At 40.0% G+C, this 15,333-nt stretch overlaps 1 protein-coding gene across 5 annotated transcripts in view; it reads right to left on the reverse strand.

Annotated features, from left to right (window-relative positions):
- Positions 1-15,333, reverse strand: part of LOC123763588 (synaptophysin) — a 38,137-nt gene that overhangs the window by 20,484 nt on the left and 2,320 nt on the right. The window contains exons 2-8 of one of the 5 annotated variants that reach the window (XM_045750777.2): positions 13,488-13,511; positions 10,806-10,832; positions 10,569-10,610; positions 9,165-9,233; positions 8,544-8,659; positions 5,101-5,296; positions 2,613-2,801 (exon numbers count right to left, since the gene is read on the reverse strand). In XM_045750777.2, coding sequence (XP_045606733.1) covers positions 2,613-2,801; positions 5,101-5,296; positions 8,544-8,659; positions 9,165-9,233; positions 10,569-10,610; positions 10,806-10,832; positions 13,488-13,511 — 663 coding nt within the window. Of the gene's footprint in view, positions 1-2,612; positions 2,802-5,100; positions 5,297-8,543; positions 8,660-9,164; positions 9,234-10,568; positions 10,614-10,805; positions 10,833-13,303; positions 13,389-13,487; positions 13,512-14,965; positions 15,071-15,333 lie in introns of all 5 variants that reach the window. The other 4 variants (XM_045750776.2, XM_045750778.2, XM_069304566.1 and 1 more) reach the window with 4 other exon arrangements.

Consider the following 15,333-nt stretch of genomic DNA (forward strand, 5'->3'; position numbering starts at 1 on the left):
TCTAAAAGCCACTTTACATTATTCCTCCTTGCCAGCCATTGTGCTCCTGACAAAGTAACAGATGGATCTATATATAAAAACTTCTAAACTTCTAAAGTTCCGAGCCACTAATAGTGACGACACAGAGGGAGGCATGCCACAGTCATACCATACCAGTCCAGCACGCGAATCTCAGGGTTGGTAACCTCTCACATTCAGTTCGAACTTAAACATACAATGAGTGAGAAATTTAAACTCGGATTATATGATCAATTAGAAATACCGTAGTTAGATTTATAGTCTTCTTTGTCTTCAAAAGGCAATTATATTACATTATAAATGCATAAATACTGTAATATATAATAAACTTCCTTCTCATTAGTAGCATAAAATAATCAAGCTTATATTAAAATACCCCAAAAAGTTGCAAGTAGTGAAATTCAAAATTTATTAATGCTGGGCTTTAAAAATTAGCCCATTTCACTATTTGTAGCCCAATCTGTTTGCAAGACCACCTAGAAGGACCACACACTGTAGGACCAGGTGCTGGCAAAAAGGGGTTAAATGTCCCCCCCATAGCACTGTTAAAGGAACAAACAGCAAAAGGGCCTGGCTGAAACCCAAAGCAGAAGCACCCTACCACAATGCCGAGAGCGACGCCGACTAGAAGAGGCAACGACTAGAGGAAGTGCAATGGCCCAAGAATCTAGTTCCAATGGTGGCCTACCCTGACAAGCCACAAGTAAGATCCTACCCTGGAAGAACTGCCTTCAAGCATAAGGGACAGTTGGGTTCATACTTAACTCATAATTGGCAATCCCAGGTTCGAATCCCAGATGAGACACCTCATCTGGGATTGGTTGGGCCCATTTCCTTTCACCTAGTGATTCCATTGGCTTAGCAGTAACTATGTACCCAGGAGTTAGTCAACTGTTGTAGAGATGCATCATGGGAAGGGTCAGTGGTTTGACTTTGGGGGGGATCTCGATACCAGCCTAATACACAGTATATACATACACAGGCTGCCTGTCCTGACAAGAGGAATTATTATTAACTGAACCAAGGGGCTGGAATAAAGAAGCCACAGCTTAAGAGTATAGAAGAGACCGAACCTCATTAAAAAAAGGGAGGGACGAAAAATGTGAGGCAGACAAAATGATAAGGGACCATACCGAATCTGATGCTTGGGCATGCGCAGTATGCAACACATGAGATAAGCCAGGAAAAAGGCTGCCACTGCCTCCCAATTGAGAGGAGTGAAAGCTTCAGCAAAGCTGCCGAAGCCGGGACTGCAGGTAACATGGCAGCAGCAGCAGCAGGCACCAAAGCCAATACATCCAGGATGCATCAGTTGGAAAGCAGCTCAACTACAGCCCAGATGAACAAAACAGCAGCAAAGTGAGCACAGGCCATGTGACTATGTGGTCTGGGCTCCAAAAAGTAAAGACAGCTCCACATATAGCCAACACACACTTACACCCTTGGGTAAAACCTGAGCAAACGGGCAAACCTCCAGCAACGCAAAAGAGGTACTACCCATGAAGACCTGAAAACTACACTGACTTCTCCCAACTCAAGCATTTGTGTATTGCAAAAGCCATGCCAAGCCCCTGAGGAAATCAAAAAGCTGCCACAAGAATTACAGATCTCATACTGCAACTATAAATCAAAAGCTGACCTGAACATAAGCAAAGCTTGGTTCATCAAGGTAGTGAGGTTTTGATCTCGCAGGAGTAACCAAAATAAATCTGATTCAGCTGAAGATGGCATGAAGGGGACAATGGAAACCTTTGGAAATGACATCTGAGAACTCTACAGGTACACAGCAGTGAAGGCAGGAGCATTCAGCTCAAACATGGGTGAAGTCCTCTGGTCAGACCAAAAAACCTTACAGAGAGGAAATCAAAGACTAAGAAGAGTTGAAGGGCACCCAGGAACCCTTCTCGGGCTCCCTGCAACCCCAAAAGTCATGAAGACTCTGAAGCAGAGCCGCATTTCATGCATGGTGCATGTGAAGCTAACACTAAATTTTTGAATGATACACAAGCAAATGCCCCCCCCCCCCCCCCTACAGGACATAGTCCAAAGAATGGCAAACATTTGTGTAAGAATAGTTGGAACCCAAAAGATTTGCAACCAAAGGAGAGGTCCAAACTGTTGGCATCATGAGAAGGCCTGGGGATTGTTGACAGGGAAAGCTGGCAGCTCCTGGTGGTGCTGCCACCTTGTGGTGGCCAGCTGCAACTAGGGAAGTTTCGCCTAACTTCCGGGTGAATTATTTGCAGAGTCGTTTGCTGCATCATTTCTTTATTTTCTGTGAACCTGGCAGTTGTCTGTTATGCTTTGTTTACTTTCTGGCCATTTCTTTGGTGAGAGAGAGCTTCAGCTTTCTCACTCCCTGTGCCTCTAAGGGGTGCCAGGTTCTGGCTCTGGTCTCCAGTAGGCTACTAAGGATTCCTAGAGTTGATGTGATTAGTGTATGGAGGGAGCTACAGGGAGTATCCAGGGACTTAAATTGTTAAGGCCCTCCAGAAAGAAACATCTTTTCCCCCCACTTAACTGTTAATTCTCGAAAAGTAGATTCATGGGTAACAATAAAAAGTAAGATTACATTTGCAGTGTTTAACACTTACCACTGAAATTACAAGTTTGGAGAATGAAGCTTCCTTTCTAGAAAGGCAACCATAAACTTTGCATATTTCAGGATTTTCATCAAAAATGTTTTCAAGATGTGTAGCATACTTTAGATTAGATAAATTGTTGGCCCAGGCACTACTTGCAGCTAGCCAGAGAATGGCAAAGAGAACATGAGCACCACAGTCCTGAAAGATAAATACTTATCACACATTACATCAATTATTCAATATAACTTTTCACTTTTCAATGAGAAAGTCAAGAAAAGGCTGGTATAACTAAGTAATACAGTACACATCATTACTCCATTATTATTTTCATGGGAAACACATTTAACTGGAATAAGGCCCTTAGTGAATGGTCCAGGACAGACCGAAACGTCGTCGTCCCTTCACCTTCTAGTGTGGTCTGGTCAACATAATTGATAAGGAAGAATTCCCAAGACCTGAATACTTCAAGAACACGAGGTCATAGATTTAAGCTATCTAAACAAAGCTGCCGAAAAAACACAGTACTGTAATGTAGAGTATATGAAAATTCACTATCACAGACAGAGTGGTAGACAGTTTTCATATCAAACAGATAAGTGAATACAGCATTGCCATGTAAGCTCCTGGCTTGTTTTAAGATAATGTGTAAATTAATGAATTATTAAACAGCCAGAAGGGTACATTATATATGAGGTAACTATATAAGATATCAGTGGTGGCTAAATGAGTCAGAGTAGACTAATACTGTATGACCATTTCAACTACTCTGAAACACCATCGGAACACGGAGTCAATTAGTAACTGAACTGAATGGAGAGCGGTTATTGTGTGTTGACTCTTGGGAAATTGCCTCAGATAAGTCCTTATATATTCTATAAGTCTTGGCCACCAATCTACATTAATAACTACAAGTATTATTACTGTGTGCATCTCCAGGCATACTCCCCAGTTAACCCTTAGACTGTGGTTATTGTTTATTGACGATCCCTGTGGTTATCATTAAAACAGGATTTAAACAATTATTGTTTGGGTTTTACATGTATGAAGCAAATATGGATATAATAGCACTGAGGATGTAAATAAAGAAAAACAATTGGTGAAACATCCAAGAATAAAACAGGAGGCGTCAGCAAAGTCAAGCATCAGGCGTTGACAAGTGCCTTGCAGAGCACCTCCACCCAGTGAAACGATAAACATTCACTTATTTTCATGTTTTTCTTACATTTTGCATACAAATTAATAATTCTATAATAAAAAAATAGTGTTTTAGGAATTATTTTATTTTTTTGTGCATAGGCTGGTACGACCATTTCTCCATAGCTGCTGTCTAAGCGTTAATGTGTAGTGGGAGTAAGCTCGTTGAATGATGTACTGATGGAATTAAGGGGGCATTCCAGCTGTACCTCCTTCAAGGTTTTTTTGGCCCTGCCTAGTGTTTTCTTTGTAAGCCCCAGGGATCCATGGGCTCCAGGACAGGTTCCTTGTCCCAGGGAGATTCTGAGCATGATACTATAATACATTAAAAATTTTCCCCAACACGTATTGCTACCCCCTCCCCACCTTGTCAAATCTGTATTTGTGTGAAATAATTTGAATCCCTTAATTTTATATTCAGCTAACAGTTCCCTGTTTTCTACATTCCTCCATGTTTTGGCTACTGCAATAGGATCTAGTGATTATCCAGACAAAGAGCATTAAAATCATCTATTGTATTTTGTTTCTCAGACTCCTGCTAGTTGTGCGGTACATTATAGGAGTATTGTTATGTTGAGGCACATCTCTACTTCTGTTCATTTTTCCAAAAATTGCCAACCCATGCTTTTATTGACCCCTTTTCCTAAACCCATTCCCATACCTGTATCATCCCATACCAGTAGGGCTTTAACAGTTTAAAGCCCTACCACAAACGATTCCAACCAGATTCCAACGAATTGGCAAAGGCAACACAACCCCAGCCCTAAATAAATGAACCCCCATTCCATAGAAATGGTCCCAGTTATCAATGAAGGATATTGCATTTGATCTGCAATATTTGTCTAGTTGGTAATTACTTCAATTGCCCTAGACAGCCATTCATTTCCGACTTCCCTTCTTAGAAGAAGGCCACGCATGATCGGGCTCCTTCCCTCACTCCTTACAAATTTAATGGCCGTTTTAAACTTCTGTATTAGTCAATTATTCTTTTTCTGTAATCTTTTTTTTCTATGCCACAGCCATTTTGTGGAATGGACTTCACCCTATTTTATCCTGACACCTTTGATAATGTTTCAATGAAACATCTGTGGAACATTTTCTTAACCTTTGTCCAATTTATTTTCCATTCCTAAGATAATGAACTCTGAAAAGCCAATGTTTGCCTTTACATAAACATATTAAAAAAAAAAAAAAAAAAAAAAATACAACAGACCCATCACCCACATCAAGACAAAACAGGTTTTTATGGTCCTGTACTTTCACAACCACCAACATAAACAGCAGCAATGTTAAATAATCTTACCGCAACAGGAACAAACTCATTGTTCTCATATATACTGGTAAATGCACAGTACAGGGCCAGTGCACCAATAGTATACAGGAAAGCCAGCACTCCAACAGCTACAAAAAACTGTGCATCAGAAGAAAAGTCTCCACTTATCTGAAGCTGTTCTTCGTTTCCTTCACAAATCTTCACAAGTGGCTTCACTGAGTCAAGCCTAATAATAAAAAACATTCATTAATAACTTTTAGAATATCTAAAATGCAGCTATAAATCATTATCCATTATCCAGGAAATCTTAACGACACACAAATCCTGATAATCCTGATAATGTATTAAGTACAGTACTGTGTAGCCGACTTACTTTACATGTATTCTTTATCTGAAGAGCTTCATTTTTAAAAAGGTGGTGCTGTACTGTACACTATATATAATTGCTTTTTAGAAGTTCAGCTGTACTATACTGCACGTAGGACCTAGTTACATTTACACATGCCAATCAGTGGCACAAAATATGATTTCATGGATAAAAAGTAAACAATACTGTAACGAAGGACAAATAAATGGTACAGTATTCAAAAAAGATTAGTTAAGCAGAAAACAAAAATCTAAATGAGGAGATAGGGCAAAAGATAAGAGGAAATTAATTAGAAAACAGGAAGCTTATTTGAAAAGAAGAATGCAGCAGGGAGATTGATGAACAGATACATAGAAATGTTAAAATATTGTCATCGGAGACTTATAAAACCAGCATTGTATGTAATAAAACGCCATTTTCTGGGCGAGCCCCGGATGCTCCCTGGAGCTATCGGACTGATATACGCTATATTAGTCTGGGGCATCAATCAATGAAGTTCAGTTTACCAGGGACCACCATTGGCAGAGGCCAATGCCAACAGAAACAGAGCCTTGGAAAATAATCTGGAACCGATGTGGCATCCACAAACCGAGGAGAAAAGAAAAAGAGCATGCGGTCCAAGGACCAGGACAGCTCAGGCGACGAATGAGCAGGCCGGAGGTGAAACAAAGCATGAGAAAGCTTGCTAAATGGATCCGAAGTGACATCCACCCGAAATACAAGCTGGAGCAGTTCCGCCAATGCTGCATGATAAGAGGCGACAGTATTGGGCATCAAATGACAGTCCTGAAAAAGCCAAGAAAGAAAGGACAAATCAAACTGATCGCAAATAGAGGACAATGCCAGGAAACTTCATACTGTCGACGAGACGAAGCTCACAGTTGGGACACCATCAACGAAGCCATCTGATCACCATACAAATGGAGATACACCCATGTCAAAAAGACCAGATGCAAAGGTGGAGGAGTGGACCGAACCAACCATGTACCAGACCAGTCTGATCTGCTGAAAAAGGCAGAGCCACGGAAAACGACTCGGGTTCAGACACCGAGCAAGTAGCGCCTGAAACCAAGAAGCCACCAGGACAACGCTTCCGTGATAAGACTCCAAAAGAACCAAAACCCGAAACAACCCCTGGAACGGAGGAGGGGGGAGGGGAGAGGTACAGGTAACCCCACCTCGACCAGTCCTGCCGAAAGGCATCCACCGCAACGGCGCCACAGTCGGGTAAGGGTGCCACATATTTTGGGAGATGACGTGAAGAAGTCACCATGACGTCACCATGCTGACGTGAAGAAGTCCACCTCAGTAGACCATACGTCCGGCAGAGCCAACTGAAGGAGTCTGCATCGACCGTCCATTCCGTGGACAGGAGAATGAACCGAGACAGGCTGTCTGCCAGGACATTAGTCACTCCCCAGATATGAACCCCACAGAGAGCCAAACCCTGAGAATCCAGCAGACGAGTCACTCGAAGAGACCAGCCCCAATGAGCCAAGGAAAGTCCGAATGGAGCCGGATCATAGAACAATGAGCAACCCAAACCCTCCGAAGCAATAGCCAAACTGCAGCGAACTCGGGCACTGTGCTGTGAGCCCGATGTAAGGATGGAGCCCATCGCCCCTGGCCAGTCTGGTGAGCACTGGTCACAAAATCCCAGCCGACCAGCCGAGAGACGTGGCATACATGAACTCATTAAGTGATGGCTCGGGCAGGCACCAAGGCACTGAACCCTGAAAAACCCGAAGAGGAAGCTGGCGACGCAGCAACCGATGCAAGGCCCCTGGAGGCCGAACCCAGCGATAGTAAGAGAGGCAAAAGGGACATCCTCGAAGGAACCTGAATAGACTCTGAAGCCAGACCCGACTTGGCAGGTAAACCCGCACAGCTGCTCAAGCAACTGGCAAGTGACCCAGAAACCCCCAGAAACAGGGGGATTTCCTCTGGCTGCAGCAATGCCGCCAGAAGAAGAGACATAGAAGCGGTCCGAGAATCCCACACGAGGCTAAGCCAGGTCCGAATCTGGGACGGAACCAGATGGGACTTCCTCCAGTTAACCTGGAATCTGAACCCACCGAGCTGGGAAAGAACCACACCCTGGCGAGGAAACAAGCAGACCGGCTGGGAGCCAACACCATCCAGTCGTCGAAGTAGGCCAACACGAGAACACATCTCGCAAGACTCCAGGTCAAAGGTACTGTAGTTACTACTGACCACTGCATGCACCACAAGGAGCAGGAAACACCACAAAGGCACAAAATCTACCAAGAAATCGTGGCCAGAGTTGACGACCGCCCCAGAGCACATCAGCCTACAAACTGAAGGTGTGAGTAGCCAGTACAGGGGATCTGGGGCTCCCCCCTCTCCCTCCTGGGGAGGGGAGGGCTGCGTGGACAAGCGGCGCAGCAGCAGTGTAAGACGTTTGGTTGTTTACTTGTTTCTTTAAAGTTTTGGGGAGGTCTGCCTCTCTGTTCGGTCTTGGCTTACTATTTCTTACCAAGTGGGGTCTGTTTTGTTATGCCTACCTTTCTGGGTGCCTAATCCCGGTCAATGGCAGACATGAAATGCTCCCAAACACATGGGGGTTTCCATAGGCCATTGCTCCCTATGCCTCTCTGAGAGGGGCCAGGTTCTGGTTCGTGATTCCTGATAGGCTGAACTCCATTGATTGATGCTCCAGATAAATATAGCATACATCAATCCGATAGCTCCAGGAAGCTGGAGGGGCTCCCCACAGAAAATGGCAAAGATATCAGAAGTACTGTAGGTGGAGAGAATACATTTAAAAATCTTCATATATAAAGTGATGAAAAATGAGGTAATGTGAACATAATTGGATTTGATGGCAAGAAGAGTTTAAATCATATGCCAGTTGATGTAAAGCGAGTACAGTATATCTGAAGCTGAAATGTTGGGGAAGAGAACTTATACCCAACAAGAGGCTTTGCTTCCAGTGCTCACTAATACAGCCAGGAGTGCTGGTCTCTATCAATGTAAGTGACAATATTTGGGGTGATGGGGGTAGCATGGAAAGCAGTGAAATACATAAATACAAATCCTAACAAAGCAAGTACAGTATTGAATTTGCTTTAAACAACACACTTACTGGAAAGGATAAGCAATATTTTCCGTAATATTGTAGATCTCTCCAGGACATTTCACACCAAAGGAAAATGAGGTGCTGAAACTTGTGGTGGTTGCAAATGCACAAATACCAAATATCTGAAAATAAAAATCTCTTAGAAACAAAAACAAATAAAGCAAATATACTTGACAACCTATCATTTTTATTTATCACCACAAAATGTTGCACTCTTTCATAACATTATTCTGATAAAATGATTCTGCCTGAATAATTATTATCCCCCCCCCACACTATCAGGGACAAGAAGCCTATATTTAGGACAAGTATTTACCTTCCCCAGGATGCAACCCCACAACAGTTCCATAACTTCTGGATACCTATTTACTGCTAGATGAACAGAGGCATCAAGGTAAAGTAAGTGTGCCCTACCATCTCTATCCTGCCCAGGGGCTGACCCCGGATCCATCAATTAGGCAACCATTGTGGGTTGCATCCTGAGTAAAGGCCAGTTTCTGGCCTAGATAAGACTTTAATCAACTTAACAAGCTTCCTGTCCATAACAAGAAACAGCGAACTACATAATGTTATACTAATACCGTATATGGATATCAGAGACGACTACAACTTATCTCCAGTACTTACGAACTGCAAAACCTTCATGAAACCTCGTGGCTCTTTCAGTATTCTAGTGTTAATGGTTGTCAATATTCCCTGCAAACAAAAAGGTTAATTTACTATCAAATGCTATGTATGAAGTTTTATTCAAAAATAGTCACGACATCCAAAATTTGTTGTATTATTCTTATACTCTAATCTTTGTTATTGACATGTATAATTATACTGCACAGTAAAGCCCAATTATAGTCTCATAATATAAAAACCATTTTATAAATATGTTTAGGCATTTTTTATTTATTTATAATTATGGGTAATGCACTATGCTCAGTGTGTCTCATCTTCCTTGTGTATTATGAAAAAAAAAAAGCAATGAATGTACAGTAATATGCTAAATTTAGTATTGGCCATTTTCATTTATCAAATTAGATAAAAATTATAAAAATATCCATTAGTAACATAGATAGCTATTAACAGTATTTACTGTGCATTTAAGGAAGAGAAATAAATTTCTGGCAACCCTTTTGAGGGGATACAGATGCAGGGAGATACACTTGTTTCCTCCTGACACCCATGTCAACAGTACCGAGAGGGTTTTTTTCAACCACAGACGTGGCCATATACAGTGCAGTATTTACAACAATAAATACAGTATCAATGCTAACCAGCATATACACATTTTCGGTTAAAAAATATATACTTGTACCTGTATGGTTAGAGATATGTTAAACATATAGTTCCGTGATTTATTGAAGAATCACAGACAGTGATTGTAGTGCATTTATAATGCTAATCTAACCTACATATATAAATATAGATTTATGTCTGTCCTACATGTCACGGCCTGTCCTACTGTGAGGGTGGCATGGCTTCTTAACACAAACTAATATCGTTAATAGCCACATAGCTTCAAAACCAATCCTAGGTATCCCCCCCTCACATCCTTGTAATTCTACCCGAGTAGAAAGGGAAGGGGTTGATTAACCAGAGGTGAATATTCAGCCCAAGATGCCATTGTGCGGGTGCCAAATCCTTCAAAAACATATTAACCAGCAAAAATACTATTGGTACTTTGGATTATCACCATTACTCAGCTGGCTAATATTTTTTGAAGGCATCAGAACCTGGCTGACATCTTGGGTTGCATATCCACCTCTGCTTAATGCATTTGGAGTGAGTGAGGCAGGAAAGGCAAGGAGTGAGTGAGGCAGGAAAGGCAAGGAGTGAGCGAGGCAGGAAAGGCAAGGAGTGAGCGAGGCAGGAAAGGCAAGGAGTGAGCGAGGCAGGAAAGGCAAGGAGTGAGCGAGGCAGGAAAGGCAAGGAGTGAGCAAGGCAGGAAAGGCGAGGAGTAGGGGTGAAGAATGAGGGAAAAAAGGAGTGCAGAAAGAATTAGACAATCATGTTTTCTAGATTCTGAAAATATTACAATACCTGAAGAGGAGTTTTAGGTTGCTCCATATAAACTGGTGGTGGCTGCTTGTAAAAAAAAGTTTATGGCTTAAAAACTTTTAACAGGATATTTCCATTCCAAAAATGTCAATACAGTGTACCTGTATTTCTTAAGTTTCAATGTGTAATTCCGTTCATAAAATAAATTTATAGCTATTCAAAAGATTGCATTAAGATAAATATTTCAAATATTCCTTAATATTTTATATGCAATCATACCTGCTGATCATACTGCATAGGCATAGGCTGCATGTGGAAAATATCACATTAATATATAATCACTAAACAAACACAATTGCTTATAAAAAAAAATTTATTCTCGGCAATTACACACGGTCTTTTTTTAAGTTCCAATGTTAACAATGAATTTACTGCACAGTTAAATGTACATTTTAGTGCTTACAACTGGATCCCATATTTATCAAACTTTGAAGGCAATACAGTACTGTACTTGAATATTAATGTAAAATTAATTCATTTCTGTAATTTATAATTTTAGTAATCTTGAGCATAGAACACCAGACCATATATTTTCATCCAAAAGTTAACTGAACAACGGACTTCAATCAGTTAACAGTCAACTGCATTTCTTGAATTAAATATTTAAAAATTTCCCCTACAAGTTTATACACTGACTGCAAGACATGAAACTTAGGTTTTCCTTAGTCTCCACTTAGAGAAAACTGTCTACATAGGTATGGCAAACATAACTATGATCTTGGATAAACATATTTATGTAACACAAAGAGCAATATAGTAACTTTGATGATTGTCATACCCTTCAAGAAGACCTGGACAGAACAAGTGCAGTGGAACCTCGATTAACTAATTTAATCCGTCCCGGCAATGTGCTCGCCATGTGAAACGCTCGTCTTTCTAAACAAATTTCCCCATTTAAAATAATGGAAATAAAATTAATCAGTTCTACCAACGAAAAATATCAATATGATATTCTATTATTTAAATAATGGAGCAGCCTACCTGACACACACTGAACAAACCTTTATGACATTTTTTCTTTTTCCAAATTAGTTTAATTTTTTAGTTTTTAATTTTTTTTTATAGAAAAAGATTCGTTCAGTGTATGTCAGGTAGGCTGCTCTATTTTGTATAAAAAAAAATAAAACAAAAACAAAACAAAAAAAAATTGAAAGAACTTGAAAAAAAAATGTCATAAGGGTTCGTTCAGTGATTATCAGGTAGGCAGCTCTAGTTTGCATAAAAAAAAATTAACAAAATTGAACAAAATTGAAAAAGGAAAAATGTCAAAGGTTCGTTCAGAGTTTGTCAGGTAGGATGTTCCATTTGACTTTTTTCTATTTTTCATATTTGTTCAATATGGTATGTATTTTAAATTTTTTTATTAATAATGGAGCTGCCTACCTGACAATCACTGAACGAACCTTTATGACATTTTTCTTTGTTTTTTCAAACTCTTACTATTTTTTCTGTTTTTTTTTTTTTAGTGTAGCAGCCTACCTGACATTCACTGAACGAACCTTTTTGACATTCTTTTTTCAAATTTTCAATTTTTTTTTCTAATTTTGTCTAATAAACAAAAATCAATGCTTTCCAACATTACAGCAGTCACCCCTTTACATCCCAGCATCATTAGCATCTTTAAAAAAAAAAAAAAGTTATTTGCATCGTTGGAGGTGTCTGAGAATTTGCAAGAACCAGCGGGAACGCTTGGAAGCACCATGTGCTTTTCTCATTAATCAGGTGAAAGCTTGTGAATCGAGACAAATTTTCACCGAGTGATGCACTCGTTATTCGAAATGCGCGTATATTAAGGCATTCGTTACTAGAGGTTCCACTGTATATGGAGCACCACTTGGCAAATGAAATTTAATGTAAATAAATGCCATGTTATGGCAAGTGGAATAAGAGAACATAGACCCCACACAACCTATAAATTATGTGAGAAATCTTTAAAGAAGTCTGATAAAGAAAGAGATCTAGGGGTTATCTTGAGGTTATCTTGAGATTATTTCGGGGCTTTTTAGTGTCCCCGCAGCCCGGTCCTCGACCAGGCCTCCACCCCCAGGAAGCAGCCCGTGACAGCTGACTAACACCCAGGTACCTATTTTACTGCTAGGTAACAGGTTCTAGTGGTTCTAGATAGAAAACTATCACCAGAGGATCACATTAATGTACATTATGCTACACTTTCTAACTTCAGAATTGCTTTTAAATACATGGATGGCAAAATACTAAAGAAATTGTTCACGACTTTTGTTAGATCAAAGCTGGAATATGCAGTGATTGTATGGTGCCCATATCTAAAGCAGCACATCAACAAACTGGAAAAGGTGCAAAGACATGCCACTAAGTGGCTCCCAGAACTGAAGGACAAGAGTTACGAACAGAGGTTAGATGCATTAAATATGCTAAAACTAGGAGATAGAAGAAAGAGGCGATATGATCACTACATACAAAATAGTAACAGGAATTGATAAAATTGATAGGGAAGATTTCCCAAGACCCGGAATTTCAAGAACAAGATGTCACAGATTAAACTAACACAGATGACAAAGAAATAAGAAAATTCACTTTTGCAAACAGAATGGTAGATGGTTGGAATAAATTAGGTGAGAAGATGGTGGAAGCCAAGACTGTCAGTACTGTTGTTTCAAACCGTTATATGACAAAGAGTGCCGGGAAGACGGGACACCACGAGCGTAGCTCTCATCCTGTAACTACACTTAGGTAATTACCTGTCGACTGACGGTTGAGAGGCAGGACCAAAGAGCCGAAGCTCAACCCCCACATGTACAACTAGGCGAGTACACACACCTCTCACTACCAAAACAAAAAACTTATAAAATTACAAAATGCTTTTCCCTAATGCTGATACAATAGAAAGAAAAAGTTAATCAAAATGAACATGCTTCTGTGTACCTGTGCTTCCTCCTGTGGTTGTGCCTGGAAAGATAGAATGTTTAGTACCTTAGTGGCAATAATAATTCATGCTTGCCATTAAGAAATACCAGTATTGAACTTGTACAAAACCTCAAACTATTAGGTATACAGTAGTATTCAGTACTGCAAAAAATGCATGCCATATATACAGTATTCCTCATTATATACTGTACAACTTCATACTTTATATTTCTCAGTAGGTTGTCTCCAACTAATAACCTGAAATCTATTAATACAAAACAAAAGTTTATCAAAATTACTAAACTTGAAAGTACTTTATTTATCTACGCACTTTACAGCTTCAGATCCCTAGAATGTACAGTAGTTCTATTCTTGTTCATCAAGAGCAGATCAGTCTTTATAAAACTCGATACAAACTAGACACAGTTTAATTGCACACGTGTTCAATAAACATATTCCCGGATAGCATATCACATGGTACAGACTAGTGTGACTAATACACGCTGCTGTAATTATGATTGGCCGTCTGTCTGGCCATACTAACGGAAGAGGAATGAGGGAAAGTGCATATCAATCAAGTTGAGCAATAATCAATTGAAATAGATGTGATTGCTAGGAATTTGGTTACCAATACCAATGTCAAGAGGTTTTGACATACAGATATTATACTGCATTACAGTACAGTATTATCCAATTCCAATACAGTATTACAAAAAAGATACAGTATTCAGATATTGATATTTACTTTTAAGAGTTAGATTCTCATGATTGCAACTTTGTAGATTATAACAGGTTAGTAAATTAATAACTTATAAATTATATAATTTATAATTAAATTAATTATACTGTATTATATTAATAATTAATATTAATAATAAATTTATAGGATCTTTGTAGTATAGTCTGGTTCATTCTCGATGCACGATTGAGAATTCCGGGTTCGAATCCCGAGTGGGACAGAAATGGTTGGGCACATTTCTTTTCACCTAATGCACCTGTTCACCTAGCAGTAAGTAGATACTCGGGAGTTAGTCAACTTCTTGTGGGGTTGCATCCTGGGTGGGGTCAGTAATATGACCTTGGGGTGGGGACCTCGCTATAAGCCTAACGTGTATGAATACACCCTGGCTTCCTGTCCCCCGACAATGAATTATAACACATTAATTATAATAATCATAACTATTCTTGCAAAGTCCCATAAATTAAACTGTTTAATGGAGTACCATCGGTGAATAGTAACAAATAGCAAATCTAAAGATATATTTTTTGCATAGCTACTCTGTCTTGGAGTGTTCAGGTCAAGATGATGGTACTGCAATTGTATTACAAATCATACTTACTATGGGTCATTTTTCTCTCCCAAAACAAAATAAAAACAAAAAATTAATTTTCTGTATCTGAACACACTGTTGACGAAACCCCTTGCACTGTTCTTGTCGTCATATTAACACGTGTGCTGGAGCACCAGCCAACATGTGATTTTGTTAGTACAGTACCTGTATATCATAAGATTCCAAACTCCCATGCATGCAATGGGGTACGCAATTGCTTCCTCAGGCATCCAGTAACCATCCCTCATCTTGAAAAAACATCCTTAGTCCCTGCAATGGGGCACACAATTGCTTCCTTAGGCATCCAGTAACCATCCCTCATCTTTAAAAAACATCCTTAGTCCCTCGTTTTCCTTCCATGGGCTTAGTAATGTGGTTTAGGTTATTAGGGCCTACAAAATGTTCCTAAGGCCATGGCTTTAGGAACGTTCAGGGCAGCCATACTATCTTGAGGTTATCTTGAGATGATTTCGGGGCTTTTTAGTGTCCCCGCGGCCCGGTCCTCGACCAGGCCTCCACCCCCAAGAAGCAGC

This window comes from Procambarus clarkii, chromosome 52 (assembly GCF_040958095.1).
Source record: "Procambarus clarkii isolate CNS0578487 chromosome 52, FALCON_Pclarkii_2.0, whole genome shotgun sequence".
Taxonomy (NCBI): Eukaryota; Metazoa; Arthropoda; class Malacostraca; order Decapoda; family Cambaridae; genus Procambarus; species Procambarus clarkii.